The following is a 15,739-nucleotide window of genomic DNA, read 5'->3' on the forward strand; positions in this document are numbered from 1 at the left end:
GATGGTGGACATCTGCTTGCCTGGCTGGCTGAGCAAAATGTGCACGTCTTGTTCAAGTGGGAATCCTAAATGTTACCAAGCCAGCCATTCGTTAGCACAGCGTCTCTCTTTAAGGCTCATTAGAGCCAGGTTTTTCCACAGAGTGTCTCGGCAGTCCACCTGAGTCCATCCATTTACATTCCAGCGTGAGCATGTCTCTGGCCTGCATCCGGATATCCTCCGGCAACTGCCATTCAAGGTGGTCATCCCATAAACATTTACCAGGCAACCACTTTGCAACAGCTGGTGTCGTTCATCCTACGGCTAGACGGAGCTAGGAATGCACACCGTGAAGCGTGGATATACACAGCCCCTGGGAACAATGGATGCTAGGGTGACCAGATGTCCCGATTTTATAGGGACAGTACTGATATTTGGGGCTGTCTCTTATACAGGCATCTATTACCCCACCACCACCCATCCCAATATTTCACACTTTCTATCTGGTCACCCTAATGGATGCAGACACAGTGAAGCACACAACAGGGACACACACAGGCTATGCATGCCTAAAACTTCTGTAGCACACAGGCACTATGCACGCAGCAACACAGCTGTTTGAAGCAGGGACCCATTAGTGATCGGTTTCTGCACAATCTGATCCGACTTCCATTCTGCTCTGTAGCCCAGCACCTCTCTCTCAGATCAGGGGCTTCGGACAGCAAAATCTAGATCCAAAGCATGTGGGTAATGTAAAAACAGAACTCTGCATCTGCAAATAAAGAAACAGGAGGCCGCTCTGATTTGCATAGACCAACCCATAATGCTTCGTGGCTTTTTTTGGGGTGGGGGGGACATCACAAACCTGAGGTGGAAATGTGGGGAGCAGGATTCACAAAGGATACAGCGGGTGTGCATGATGATAACACAACTGCCTCAATTCTGGATCCAAATGTTCCTGAAATCCAGAGGTGATTGGATCTAGGGGCTGGTTTGGGACCCAGCCCTGCCCTGATTCCAGCCTGACATGCAAGATCTGGACGCTTTCCTAAGGACACCACATTTAAGGTACCACAGGGCCAGCTGCTGCAAGCTCCAGTGAGGAAGATGGCAGGGTGTGTGTGTGAAATCTTCCCTCAAATGATCCCCAGGCCCCCGGCTGTATTAGCACTAATTAAGCACAAACATTAGCAGATCTTCGGTGCCACCTGATTAATGACACTGTCAGGCGGGAGTTTTTCACTCTCTGAACAATGACAAGTTTCAGAGTAACAGCCGTGTTAGTCTGTATCCGCAAAAAGAAGAACAGGAGTACTTGTTGCATCCGAAGAAGTGGGCTGTAGTCCATGAAAGCTTATGCTCTAATAAATTTGTTAGTCTCTAAGGTGCCACAAGTCCTCCTGTTCTTCTTTTCACTCTCTGAAGGCAAATGACCTGTGATGTCAGCTACCTGGTAATGTGTTAGGGGAGCGAAAGTCTCCTGGGAGGGCCGTGAACCTCCACCACTCCTGCCTGGCAGCTCTCGGGCAACAGCTTCTTGCTCATGCAGGAAGAGGGGTCACAAGGAGAAGCCAGAGAGCTGGAAGCCCGTCGCTGCCCCTCCCAGCACAGCAGGTGTATGGATACTTACAGCGATCATGCACGACTGGTCTGAGGGCTGGTGGGAAGCCTTGAGTCAGGACTCTTGAGTTCTAGCCCTGGCTTCACCACTGATTTTCTGGGTGACAAGTCACTTCCCCTCTCTGTGCTAGAACCCTGTGACCTGACCTGAACCCAGCCACAAGTGTTGAGTTGGGCGAGAAAACAACCAGACCCTCTTAGGGTAGCTTTCCCCCTCCTGACCATGGGAGGATAATGGGAAGTGATAAAGGATAGAACTAAAATGTTACAGGGAATGGTGGGAGTGTAATATGAGCATACAATGACAGGCTGCCTGGCTCCTTTCTCAAGCCAAGGTCAAGCAACCAGTCAGGAGGGGCGAGGGGAGGTTGGCGGGGAGGCATAAGAAACACTAAAAGCTAAAGCTAAACACTAAAAACCGGAACGGCAGCGCCTCTCGCTCTGGAGGGAGCAGGGCACACAGCTGCACCGATCCCAGGGGCAACTCACGACCCCCTCAGGCTCAGGTGGGCTTAGGTCCAGGTCAGGCCCAAGCAGACCACTACTCCGTGCCTCAGTTTCCCCATCTCTAAATTGGAGATAATGCCCAGGAAGTGAAAGCCTATAAAGCCCCCTCGGTCCTTCCCAGGACGGCTGAACGCTGGACACCAGGGCCCTGGAAGTCGTATTTTTAAATAACGTCATGCCAGTTGTTTGGGGAAAGGTCCATGGTGCCATGGGGCCTGGCCGCCCTGCACGGAGGAGCTGTGTCCCCCACCCCCAAGCTGTGGCTCTGGGGCTGGTGAGACGCTCCAGGCCAGTGGGGCCAAGGGGCCAGGGCTGCAATGACAGACTCTCAGTCACCCCCCATTCCCAGCCCCTTGCAGGCCCAAGGCACGGATAGCTGGTGTCACAGTGCCCTCTGGCGGCTGCCCGCAGCACTTCGCTATTGAGGCTTTATAGCTCTGCACCACTAGCTAATGAGCGGGGAGCCCGCTCGGGTGACCCACCTCCAGCATGGGGAGCCAAGGTCATCTGTGAGGGAAACCGCCCAGTGCAATAACTGGGGCCTGGGCTACTTGGCAAGAGCCACATGGGGCCTGCAGAGACCGAGCACTGATATGGGTCCCAGAGGGAACCGGGCTTCAAGGAGCCCCATCCCGGCTCAGAGGGAGCAGAGGCCTCAGGAGTTTACACACACACACACACACACACAGGAGAGAGGCATCTCCCTGCAGCAGCTGTTGTTACTACTTCTCTGGGGCAAGGAAACCAATTGGGGGGGGCGGAAAGCAGGGTTCCTCATCCCCCAAAAGCAGCCAGGAGAGCGCTTGGCCCAGAGGAGCAATGCACGCTCCACCTGTCTTGCAGCCCCCACCCCCAAGCACAGTGCACTGGGTTCGGAGGATGCGCCTGAAGTGTTTGAATGGGGATCCCCGTCTCGACGGAGGCTTTCGGAACAGGCAGGGCCCCTTGCTGTCAGCACTTCCCCCCACAAAGGGATAATGCCCCCTCCTGAGCTCCTGTCTGGGGTAGGAGTTGCATGGGGCCTCCTGTGCCTTGCTTCACCCTGGGGTCAACCTCTCCCCCCGCCCCCAACCACCATAACAGCCTGAGAAAGGTGATGGGACAGGCCTATGCACATGTTGGAAACCCCTCAGGCAGCAACTGTCCACTTCTCAGTGCAAGTTCCCTCCCTCCCCTCCCCAGCTCAGCCTGGCCTGCGGGCGGAGTGGTCCCCCTCCAGGCCCCGGATCTGCCATGAGATATAGTCACTGAGCCCTGCAGCAACCCCAGCCTTTAGCTTCAGCACCTGAATTAACAGCTAGTGAGGCCAATTCTTCAGTGCCGGGGAGAGAGCGCCATGAGGGAACTAGTCCTTGGTCACAAAGCCAGCTGGAGTCCAGAGAGATTTCAGGGGCTTCCCTGTTTTTTCTGGCTGCATCATTTAATACTTGAGTCATCTCCTGAAATGTGTCCCGTCCCTCTCGCATCACACGCTGGTTGGCTATAGGGCTGCTGACGGACCATGCACACCGCACAGCCGCTTGTGAGGGCTGGGCTGCATGTGTGTGTGGTGGGGTTATTATTGTGGGGCTATTATGGTTATATAGCAACCCCCGTTGGTTAGTGTAGGATCCTGCCTGGCTACTGGGCAGCCAGGACTGGTTTCAGAAATGCTTAGAAAGCCAAACAAATCAGACAGAAGCTGGGAGGTGAGACTGACATTCTCCCTCAGCCCTGAGAGGGCCTGAAATTAAAGCAGAGATGTGTCTCTTTGTGCAGCTGGAATTGGGTATTTCCTGCAGCAGGGAGTGGGTGGTGGTGGGGGGACTGACCCCATTACACTTTGGGCAGGATCAAGTCACAGCAGCAAGTAAATTATATAGACACAGGCTCACCAAACATCATTACAGGAGAGGGGTGGGCAGCTCTGGGCGGGTCAGCAGGACTCAACTGCTCCTTCACCTTCACAGGACTCGTAAGAGACCAGCTCCCAAGGCAACTTGGGGTTTTTTAATGCATTTTGCTGGGAGTTTGGTAAACTCCCAAGGGACTGGGCTCAAAAGGGTGGGGAGAAGGAGAGAGACGACCTATGTTCAACTTGGCCAAGTCTCCAGGGCTGGAAGGGAATGGTTTTCTGTTCTGTTTGTTCTAGGATCCAGTCCAGTTAAGTAGAACAGCAAATATTGTAAGACTCATGATAAAAATCTGAGAGTTGGCAACACTGTAAATTTATTAGTAAAAGTCCCAAGCCTGGGAGTCAGGTTATTAGCCAAGGATCTCACTTTAAGAAAGAAAGAAAGCTAAATTCCTATTGCTCATGGGATAACCTTTGTTACCTGTAATCCAATCTCATGGGTTTTTGGACCCTGACTCATGATTTGTGAACCCTTTGGGCTGGTGATGCTGCTAATACCTGTATTTTAAAAGGGCTTTTTAGGTTTAAAAAGATGCATGTCTCTTTGATAGTAACAGTCTGTTCGGGTTTATACCATGCCCCTCACCAGGGTATCGGAGAGCCTCCCACAGCACCAGAGCTCTCTCTACAAGCAGAACTGGCTTGGTGAGATGGCTCTCTCTCACACACACAGGCAGTGGCCAGTTAATTGTCTCCAATTACTGCGCAGTTACCCCCTTATTAACCAGCAAGAAGCAGATTCTTCTGCATTGTTCCATTAACATCTGCCAGGACCGTTCAACTTGTCAATGAAACAGTGCTTCGAACAATTAAATGACTGATGACACTCAACATGTATCAGAGGGGGAGCCGTCTTAGTCAGGATCTGTAAAAAGCAACAGAGAGTCCTGTGGCACCTTTAAGACTAACAGATGTATCGGAGCATAAGCTTTCATGGGTGAATTGCATCCGACAAAGTGGGTATTCACCCATGAAAGCTTATGCTCCAATACATCTGTTAGTCTTAAAGGTGCCACAGGACTCTCAATTAACATGCTGATTGGCCTCTCAGCTAATTGGCGCTGGCTTGGCCTGCTCCTTGTTGGTGGCGACTTCAGCCTTGAACGGTTCCTCAGCAGCTCCGGCCCCAGGGAAGCGGTAGCTTCCTGCAGCCATGCCCAAGAGCTGGCTCTAGAGATGCCAGGCACTGTGCAGACTGCCTTGAACAGTACTGGCCAGGGGCGATCCAGAGTCCCCCAAGCCTGTGGGATGTTCTAACTAGCATTAGAGAGGCAGTGTGGAAGGTACTGGATTGGGAGTCAGCAGCCCTGGGTCTAACCCCAGCTCTGCTGGGCAAGTCACTTCTCTTTGGGCCTGTTTTCCCCTCCCACCCTTTCACTATGCAGACAGTCCCTTCCGCAGAGCTCACCGGGTGTGCACAGTACCCTGGACCTTGGGGCCCCAGCCTGCGAGTGACTGTCCCCTGCCAGAGGGCTGTGTACTTTCCCTTGGTTGTTAGCGGCCCTGCGGACAGCCCCTGCTGCTCCTAATCCTCTGTCAGTTACAAACCTAGCCTGGGAAACGCAGCACCCTCCCCTCCTCTAAGCTCCTGGTAACCTGGCATTCGTGGGGTTGCTAGAGCGCCATTCACATTCAAATCACCCCTGGGTGAAAGGCAGGAGACCAGGAACCATAGCAACCTGCAACACACACTAAACCCCTGAGCTCAGCCCAAACGGAGACTCCTTGGAGCCCAGAAGTAGCTGCTTGGAGCACTCCTGGGTCCGTACTGCCAGCCCCGTAGCCCGTCGTCTCCTGAACCAGACACTGCCTCTCACGGGGGCGGAGGGATTCCCTCCGCCCGCCTGACCCAGCAAGCCTGGGAGATGGAATCCCTGCGGTTTGCTTGTCTCTGTGAACTGTGCGACTGTGGGTAAGTGAGCGCTCGAACAGGCACAGACAGACACACGCCCTTATTTATTTTTGCTGAAGGCTTCTAGAGCAAGACTGGATTCGCTTCGCCTTCCCCCCCCTCTCCACACACCAGACCTGATCTTAAGCAAAAGCTGCTGGCACTGAGTTGGGCAGGCGGGCTAGACGCCATGGGCAGCGGAGAAGGACATCCGGCTGCTTTATTTCTCTCGCTCTAGGTCTCTTTCTCTCTGCGTTAGTATGGAGCCGTTTTAGAAAGAGCTATCATCACTTGTACTGCTGTGGAACCTAGAGGCATGAGAAAGTCTCTGCCCCACAGACCCTCCACGTGCATGTGCATAGATATATTCTGTAGTGTTTACTCACGGCCCTGGGGACTTACAGGTTTTAACCACCTCTTTACAGAACATGACAGGGGCTTGCAGCCGTGCCCTGAGCCATGTTGCTAGTGGGTTGGGTAATAGCAGGCGGGGGGGCGGGTCATTTCACAATATTTGGTAGCTTCCAGCTCCTAGCTCCACCACAGGAGAGATCTCTTCCTCCTACCAATTGCAGCTGTCTCCCCAGAAGCTCTGAGAGACGCCGAGTAGAGGGCAGCAATTCTCAGGGGCCCATCATCCGACTGCCCAGCACACAGCTCCCAGCGAGCAGACCCGGTCGCCTTGGCGGTCACCTCCCCTGGCTCTGATGGCTCCCCTGAGGCACGCGGGCTGGATGTGGAGAATGTTCCCAGAGGGGAGGGGAGCCCGGTTTCAATTTCTCTCTCTCAGCTGCTTCTCTGTCACGCTCAGTCGACACAAGCGCCACAAGAACTGCAAGAAGCGGAGCAGGCCAGCGCCTCAGGACTGCAGGAGGCCCCAGCTGTCCCATTACAAGGCCACTTACACCCAGCCACCAAGTAAGCGAGGGAAACCAAAGCAGCCTCCCTTGGGAGCGTTTTACACATGCCCCGTGCGCCTCCCGGTCACCTCCTCACTCTTCCTCCCCTCCAGACGTGCATCCTCGAAGCAGCAAGAGGCCGCTCCGCACCCCTCCACACCCCAACCCCCCGGCCATGGCCTTCAGCACCACGCAGCGGGCAGAGTTCATTCCCTGGGAGCTGGGCCAGAGGACCAAGCCGCCTGTCCAGGTAACACCAGCACCGCAGCCGATCCAGGCTAGGCTCCTGCCATCCCCCTCTCCCGAGGGAGAAAGGAGAACCCCTCTCTCCCCACCCGCCCCCTTGGAGAAGGCCAGGGCTCTACCCCACCCACACACCTGCCATGGCAAGGCCTGCAGGCCACGGGGGCTCTGTGAATTAACCCACCCGTCGCCCCTCATGTGGGGAGGTGCCCTCTGCGGCTGGGCACTCTGGAACCCAGTCAGCGCCAACGGGGGCTGCGCTGCCTGCTCTCCACTGGGGCAGGGTTAGCGCCATGGGTCGCTCCCTGGGAGCGGCGTGGGCCCAGCAGCCCCACGGGGAGGAGACAGGCTGACCTCTCTAGCCCCGGGCACGGGGCGGTCATGTTTTGCAGGAGGCGTATCAGTGCCCACAGGAGCCCTTCCAAAGCCAGAGTCTGTACCGCCTCCACTTCCCGCCCAGGGAGCCGGTCGTGACCACCCTCCGGCGGCCCCCGACTCCCAGGCAGCCTGACAGCTCCGGCTTCCCCCACGCCACCACCACCAAGGAGAGCTACAAAGGATGGCGAGCGGAACGCCCAGCCTGCTATGGAGAGCCACCAGCCCTGGCAGGTACAGCTGGGACCCACCCCCAGGCTGAGATCAGCCAAAGGGGCTTCATTAACTTGGGGTGCCCCCATTCCACATGCCCCATCCCTGAGTCCTGGATCCCGATAGTGCCCTGAGGGCTCACCGGCACTACGGGAGCCAGGAGGGGCTCGCCAATGCCAAACACCGGGCCCACAGTGCCTGAAGCGGGGCTGGGTTGTGCTGTGCTGGGCTCTGTGCCCGGGAACATGCCCGAAGCCCGGGCTTCAGCCTGGCACGCTGGGAACACTGAGCGGCACCAGCCCCGTTCTCTCCACCCTAGGCGCTCTCCTGTCCCCTGACCAGGCAGCCGAGATGGAAAGCACCACGCAGCGAGAGTTCACTGAGAAACGCATCCCCAAACCGGAGCTGGTCAAAGGCCTCCAGGCTCAGCTCACCATTGAAGGTAACAGAGAGAATGAAAGCTTCCAGCCCCACATCCACATGGGCCTGGAAGCAGGGCTGCCCCCGCATTGGCCCGGCAGCACGCAGCCGCCCACGCTGGGTTCCATTCGCTATTGGCGTCTTAGCAATCCCCTCTCCAACCCGCGCGAGCATTTCAAGCACCGCCCTGCTGGTTTTATTGCTTCATTCCGCTCACCCTCCCTCTGCAGCCCTCTCACCCAGTAGTTCTCAAACTTTTGTACTGGTGACCCCTTTCAAATAGCAACCCCCCCCTTAAAAAGTGTTTTTAATTTATAACACTATTATAAATGCTGAGGGCAAGGCAGGGTTTGGGGTGGAGACTAACAGCTTGTAACCCCCCATGTAATAACCTCGCAACCCCCTGAGGGGTCCTGACCCCCAGTTTGAGAACCCCTGCTCTAACCAGCTTTGCAGGGCACAGGCCTGTCCCCCCCTCATCAGTGCATAACAACATCCTCCTGGTCGGGGTTAGAACCCCCTCCCCAGGCCCACTAGCCCCTCCTGGGCCCACCGCTGGTTAGCGCTCGTGCCTACCTTCTTCCTGAAGGGCTGCAGGCAGCTTCACCCCAGCTACCGCCTTTCTCCAGGCCCTTCTCGCAGCTGCCTCGCCACGCCTGTCCCAGCTCCTCTCTCCTGGGTTCCTCCCAACTGCGTTCTCTGTGCAGCCAGCTCCAGTCCCCCCCACAGCTGGGACCAGTCACTGGCCTCGCCTCCACATCACCTTCAGCTGCCAGGTCACAGCAAGGCTCATCCCGCTCCCTTAAAGGGCCAGCCTGTGACCAGGCCCTTTTCCTCTAGCCCAAGCGGCTCCCAAGGTGAGACAGTCTAGGGCAGTGATGCTCAACCTGTGGCCCAATCAGCACCGAGCTGCAGCCCATGTGACATCCTCAGGGCCATACAGGTAGTATTGAATGCGGACCACAGTGATGCTCAGCCTGTGGCCCAATCAGCACCGAGCTGCAGCCCATGTGACATCCTCAGGGCCATACAAGTAGTATTGGATGCGGCCCACAGAGATAAATAGGTTGAGAACCACTGGTCTAGAGCAGAGGTTTTCAAGTGGGGGTGTCCATCAGCTCATCTAGAGGTTTGCCTGGTTTTACAACAGGCTATGTAAACAGCACTAGTGGAGTCAGTACAAACTAAAGTGTCAGACAGACAATGACTTGTTTATGCTGCTCTGTGTATACGCTGAAATGTAAGTACAATATTTATATTCCAAGTGATTTATTTTATAATTAGTGGTAAAAACAAGAAAGTTGGCCCCTGTTCAGTACGAGTGGGCTATGACACAGGTGTATTTTGTCTGATTTTGTAAGCAAGTAGTTTTTAAGTGAGGTGAAACTTGGGGGTAGGTAAGACAAATCAGACTCTGGAAAGGGGTACTGTAGCCTGGAAAGGTTGAGAGCCACTGGTCTAGGAGTACATCTACGCTGCAAGCACAGGGATGATGAGGGGGGGAAGCTGGTACAAATTACTGGGGCCTGGCAGTCTAGAAGGGGGCCTGGGGCCTGGCTTCCCCTCCTCCCCCTGTTGTCTTACCAGGGCCTGGTAGTCTGGAAGGGGACCTGGCTTCCCCAGCTTCTCCCTCTCTGCCCCCCGTTGGCCCTGTTTAGCCAGTCTGCCCTTGCTGGGGGGCCTGAAAAAAATTTTTCAGCAGGGCCTGAACCCACTCTGAGTGGCCCTGTGCAAGCGGCAGCAAGTCTACGGCCTGGGGCTTGTGTTGGGTGCTAAAAACAGCTGTGGGGAATTTGCAGCTCGACCTCTGCAGCTCACCCCATTCCCTGGGGTTCTGAGCCCAAGTCTGAACAGCTCCATGTTATTCTTAGCACAAGCCCTGAGGACCCAGGCTCTGAGACTCCCTGCCCCTTGCAGTGTAGACACCCCCCAGGAGGCTGGTCACGGCTAGGCGTTATGATACGGCGCCGGAAGTACAGGATGGGGCTGTGCCATGTGCAGGAAGCAGCACAAAGTTTCAGAGACTTGCGAGCATGGCAGAGCTGAGCACACTGGGTGGGTGGGCTCGTTTCCATGTCATCTCTCAGCTGCCAGCCCAGGGGCTGTCTGAGCACTGAGACAACATGGAAAGCCTGGGCTGAGCTCTCCCTGGGCTACTTTCCAAACCAGAGCTGGGAAAAGCGTCCCCATTCTCTAGCCTGAGTTTGAGACCCGCTGGGAGATGCATCATTTATTAATCCGGCCTAAGACAGGGGACGCTCTTGATTTCTGCAACCCCTCTCAGTAGGGCTGGCAAACCAGCCAAACCCTGCTCCTATAGACTGGGTAGCCCCTCCAACGACTAACCCCCACCCCCTCGGCATGGGGCAGTACATTGCTTTCTGTTCTGCTAGGTGATCATGACATGACGACAACTCACCAGAGCACCTACCAGTCTGTGCCCTTGGAGAAGCGGGTAGCCCAGTCACGCGGTAAAGGAGTAGTGCCAGCAGGGAAACGAGCCTGGGTGGAATACATGACCAAGTACCAGAGCGATTTCCCAGCATGTAGCTTGTTACCTGCACGGATTCAGCCTGCGCAGCCTCCTCTGGACAACCTGGCAATCAACCAGGGCTTCAGGTGAGTGCAGCCATCAAGTAACCACCTTGGGCAGGGCTTGGAATGGGGGAACTCCAGGCAGGGCGAGGGGGTTGTCTCATCATTGCAACAAGGGGGCTGTGTATCCCTGGAACAGCAGAGCAGGTGAGCGGAGCCTTTAATAGAGAGTTAGCACAAGGGCCTTCCCCTCCTCACAGTCTGAGGAAGGCTGCGTCCAACCCCAGCAACAAGTTTTGGGAAGAGGAAGGAAACATGATTTTGTTCCTATAAACAACATTGCCAAGGGCTTTGAGATCCTCAGGTGAATGGTGCCTGGCAGGCAGACATTCACTGATATTAACGCACATGCTTACCAAACGCAGTAGCTCAGTGATGACCCCATTTTACAGATGGGGAAACTAAGGCATGGAGCAATGAAGTGACTTGCCTGAGGATGCACAGAGAGTCCTCGGCAGGGCCATGAATAAACTCCAGGAGATGCTGCAGTGATGGCTGGGGATGCAAAGCTCTAAAACACCTGATTCACCTCACCGCTGAAGTGTGTCCCTCTTCCACCCAGCACAGATTTTCAGACGGTGCAGAGGGAAAGCTACCATGGCTGGGACACCCGCAGATACCCTCGTGCCAGCCCCATCAAACTGAAAGAGGAGCTGGCAGACTTGGGGAAAGAGAGGGATGGAAAATTCAGTGGAGACACGGTGACCAAGGTAATGGGAAGGGAAGGAGATGGGGGTTAAATGGAGATAAAGGGACTCTGAGCACAGTTAAATTCAGTGAATGAATAAAGATTCTCACTCACACAGTGGGAATAAATCTAGTGAGTAGAGCACAAGGCCTAGGAGTCAGGATGCCTAGGTTAATTCCCAGCTCTGCCACTGCCTTGTTTTGTGACCCTGGGCAAGTTTCTTCCCCTCCTGTCTGTAAAATGGGAACAGTAACACTCCTTTGACCCATAGGCTGGGAGGCTTTGAAAATCTCCTCCTTAATTAGCCAGTATTTGTAAAGGGGTGTGGGCCACGCAGTTCCCATGGATGAATTGCTTGGAGATTCTTGGACAAGCCATGGCAGAAGTTCAGGATATTGTATTCTGCATTCATTCAATAAGTCAGTAACTCTAAACCAGGGTGAGGTGGGGCCAGTATCTGGGCACCCCTTGGCTTTTGTGGTGGGGGTGCAGTGGCTGCTTTGTGTAGCATGGACAGAGAATCCCCTATTGCAGTGATCCTGACAGTGGGGGGGGGAGGGGGAAAAGGAAGCTAAAGAGAAAATGAGACGGAGGGAACCTTGCCTGAACCCCCGCCCCTAGGTATCAGTGTCACTGTCCACCGTTTTGTCCTGTCCCTGCATGGCAGAAATGGGCTGGCTCCCTCTTCACCAGTGTCATTGTGACCCAGTAATAAACCATTGGTGTAAATCTTGCACTTGGCCATTCCAATCCCAGCTCCACGCCTGGAACAGCAAGCAGCATTTCCCGCCACCACGTTCTCTACGTACCAAGGGACAGACTTTTTTTTTTTTTTTTTTTTAAACTCTGCAGTGTTCTCGATGGGAGCTACAAGGTGCAAAACTCGTTTGAAAATCTGGCCATGCCTCTCTGCAATCTAGAGGTGAAAAGTGCTATAAAGAGCTTGTGGTTGTTCTGACCCTCTCGTGTCTCTTTTCAGCTCTCTTACCCTCCTCTGCCCTTGGACAGGCCTCCGGGGACTATCCAGTGGACCCCACAGTGCTGAGATCCCTCCCTGCAAAGTTTGACGATTCCACAGCCCACAAGTTCTTCTTCAGAGAGTGGAGAGTCCAGCCCCGAATCCGGCAAGGTGACCCCCACGATGGAGTCTACATCCGACCTCTGGTAATACGATGGGGGCAGGAGACCGCTCCTGCTAACTGGCTGGCACCCTCACACAACACAGACGGTCCTGTGAAAGCGGAATGCATCCAAGAGCCTCAGCACAGCCTTGTACACCAGACAAATTCCACAGGGTACCACAAAGACAGAGGCCACTGTCCCATGAATGATAATGCGCTTGAGAGAACAGCAGCCAACTCCTATTTCAGTCAGGGTCGTACCATGACCAGTGCTGCATGGACTCCCCAGGCATGCAGTCCCTGCCCTGCAGAGTTTATTATCTGAATAGACGCATGGGGAGAGGGGGATTTGAGAGACAGGCAGCATAATGGATGCAGGTATCACCTTTTAAAGAAGATGTGTGGCACTAACATGATGGGAGGTGAGGGAGTTGTTACCCAGGGCAGATGTGTAGGGAGAGGAAGCTGGTGGGCAGGGAATGAGGGAGGGGAACAGGAGCTTGGAGCAAACATCCAGTGAGGAAACCATGACCAGAACAAAGACAGCCCTCTTGCTGCAATGTGTAGTGGGGCAGGGGGTGGGGTGGGAGGGAGAGAGAGAGAGGAGGCTGGAGCTGGGCACCCTGCTGCTACCAGCCAGTGTAGGGTCCTCTACTGCTCCCCCCAGGAGGGGCACAGCTGAGACAGCAACAGGTGGTAGGGTGACCAGATGTCCCGATTTTATAGGGACAGTCCCGATTTTTGGGTCTTTTTCTTATATAGGCGTCTATTACCCTCTGTCCTGATTTTTCACATTTGCTGTCTGGTCACCCTAACAGGTGGAGGAAAGCAGGCCTTAGACTAACGTTCACCAAGTTAAACCTGGGTATTTTGAATGCTCCCCTGGCAGCACACACATGCTACCTTATGTCCCAGACCCCCTAGCAAACAGCGTTCAGGGACATCCAGAAACAGACGGCAGAGTCCAAACCGGCCATGTCTGTCTGCCCCCTGTACAGCCCTATTGTATATTTACAAGTGCCTTATCTCATCTGTTATTTTACATTGGCAGTGACAGAGAATCTACAACTGACCGCAGCAACAACAGGGGAAAAACCCCACTTCCTTGCTCACACACTTTAATATTTCCTAAAAGCAATTTCCTAGTTTTCTCCAGTTCTTTCTTTTTCAAATGTAATTACCTCTGGTCCACATGCGGAATGGAAAGGAAGCTGACAGATTGCTGCAATCTCTAGTTAGCAGTTGGCTCATGTTTAATGTAGGCATGGCTGGGGCAGGGGGTGCTTTGATAGCGTCTCCCAACACCTTGCAGTGTAAAATACCAAAAAAAGGGACTGAACTCTGTGACTGTTTGGATTTCTAGGGCAAGTTTGAAAGCCAAACTACCACACACAGCACATTCCTGCCCCAGAGAGCAGAGAAGGTGAAGAACTGCAAACCAGAGCAGAAACCCATCCGAGCACAGGGAAAGCAGGATTTCTCCACCATCCACAGGGAGTCTTACAGGTACAGCTTCTATCTCTTTCGGTGATCAAGTCCAGGCAGGCCATGGCAACATTCTGATTCCTGCAATGCAACTACGGCTCCGGTTGCACCAGTCAGACACATAACTGGGTTCTCAACACTTTCTTTTCCAGGCCTATCCCACTCCCAGTCTGTCGTTTGCAAATGTACCTGATCCAGCAACAGCAGCAGGGAAGAGAAACAATTAATTCTCTTGTGCCCGTTAAAGCCTGATATGCAGTGTGGATCCAGGTCCCTCAGCCAAATCAACTCTGTCCCCAGAATGCTAATGGGCAAACCATTACTAACTAGACAATTTGATAAACTGTTTTTTGTGCATCTTAGCAACATTAAAATGGCATCTAAAATCTCTGAAACTTGAGTGCCTACACTGCAGAGGTGTGATTGCAGCTCGCACAGAAGTACTCGCACTAACTTTAATCTAGCTACCATGGCTAAAAACAAAGATGCAGCAGCACAGAATAGGAACCCAAGTACGTACCAAGGGTTCTCGGCCGGCTTGTACAGCCTGCAGGTCTTCACTGCCTCTTAGCCAGGTGAGCGAGATTCAAGCTAGCGTGGGTAAGCAATCACCGTGCAGACACATCCTAGAATAGCTGCCGTTAATTTGGGTGTTGTGCATGGATGTGGTGGTGGTTTAAGTTACAGCAATACAAAATGTAATGGCTATTGAAATTATTCAATAATTTGTACCTAATTTCATTGTATTTCCTGTTTGTTTAAGGATTCTGTAGGAATGCTGCCATTAATATTTTAACACTAGCTTTCAGAGTGCATTAGTCTATTTTGCATTTTATTTTAAAGATAATAAAAATTGCTTGTGCTTAGTGTTAGCACTTAAATGGTCCTGATTAAACAGATGTGCATTCCTCAGCAAAAGGGGTGTTCCCAACTTTCTCTCTATCTGAAGAATCCCAGACAGTAGTTTTCTGCAAGTCTGGAGTAACAGAGGAGCACCAGCAGCACGTGACTTATCAGAAAAATCAGATGACAAAAAAATATTTACATAATGTACCTCCCATAAGGCTTTATGGAAATATACTTAGAATGTGTTTTATGCTACATATGCCATGTAACATATCTCCGTAAAGGTTATGATCTACTGAATGTATTAATCCTATTTGTATGCATGTATCATTTGAATGTTGGCTGTGCACTGGCTTGATTTCTAAATAACCTTAGTAGAGCATTTGGTCAGTTCCTGGAGAAAGGAATGTTGAAATTAAGTACCTAATCAAGCAGCACTTAAAGGACAATGGATCTTGGAATGCTCCAATCCACATAAGATGTCTACTTGAGGACATTCAAGGTAGCATGTAAACAATGGATGCTGTAAAAACTGAGTCATGCAGGGACATGTGACTTGCCCAGGTGATTCCTAAACTCCATCTTGGAGCTGGACTTTGCATAGGAGTGAGGAGGGGGGTCTCCACCCACAAGAGTCTATTTAAACGCCTGGGAGACCTCTCCATTTTGTCTTCGGCTGGCTAAAGAAAGAGCCTCTCCACCTTTCAGGACACTTGAAAGAAACTGGAACAAAGGACAGTGTGCAAGGGGTGTGAGTGATTGCTGGACCCAGGCTAAAAGGAGTTTAGCCTGTAAAAGGGAGCATTCTGGAACTGGTGAGGATCTTATCTGTATTCAGTTTGATTAAACATAGATTTATGCATTTTATTTTATTTTGCTTGGTGACTTACTTTGTTCTGTCTGTTACTACTTGGAACCACTTAAATCCTTTCTGTATTTAATAAAATCACTTTTTACTTATTT

At 52.9% G+C, this 15,739-nt stretch overlaps 1 protein-coding gene across 1 annotated transcript; it reads left to right on the plus strand.

The window, feature by feature from the left end:
* Positions 1-5,833: 5,833 nt before the first annotated feature.
* LOC128823483 (stabilizer of axonemal microtubules 2-like) lies at positions 5,834-15,736 on the plus strand. The gene is given in 11 exon segments (XM_054005790.1): positions 5,834-5,912; positions 6,479-6,809; positions 6,904-7,040; positions 7,426-7,642; positions 7,941-8,063; positions 10,435-10,660; positions 11,199-11,346; positions 12,304-12,352; positions 12,355-12,488; positions 13,809-13,951; positions 14,083-15,736. Coding segments are annotated over 10 exon segments (1,488 nt in total). The 5' UTR covers positions 5,834-5,912; positions 6,479-6,598; the 3' UTR covers positions 14,183-15,736.
* Positions 15,737-15,739: the final 3 nt, after the last annotated feature.

Source organism: Malaclemys terrapin, chromosome 15 (assembly GCF_027887155.1).
Source record: "Malaclemys terrapin pileata isolate rMalTer1 chromosome 15, rMalTer1.hap1, whole genome shotgun sequence".
Classification (NCBI taxonomy): domain Eukaryota; kingdom Metazoa; phylum Chordata; order Testudines; family Emydidae; genus Malaclemys; species Malaclemys terrapin.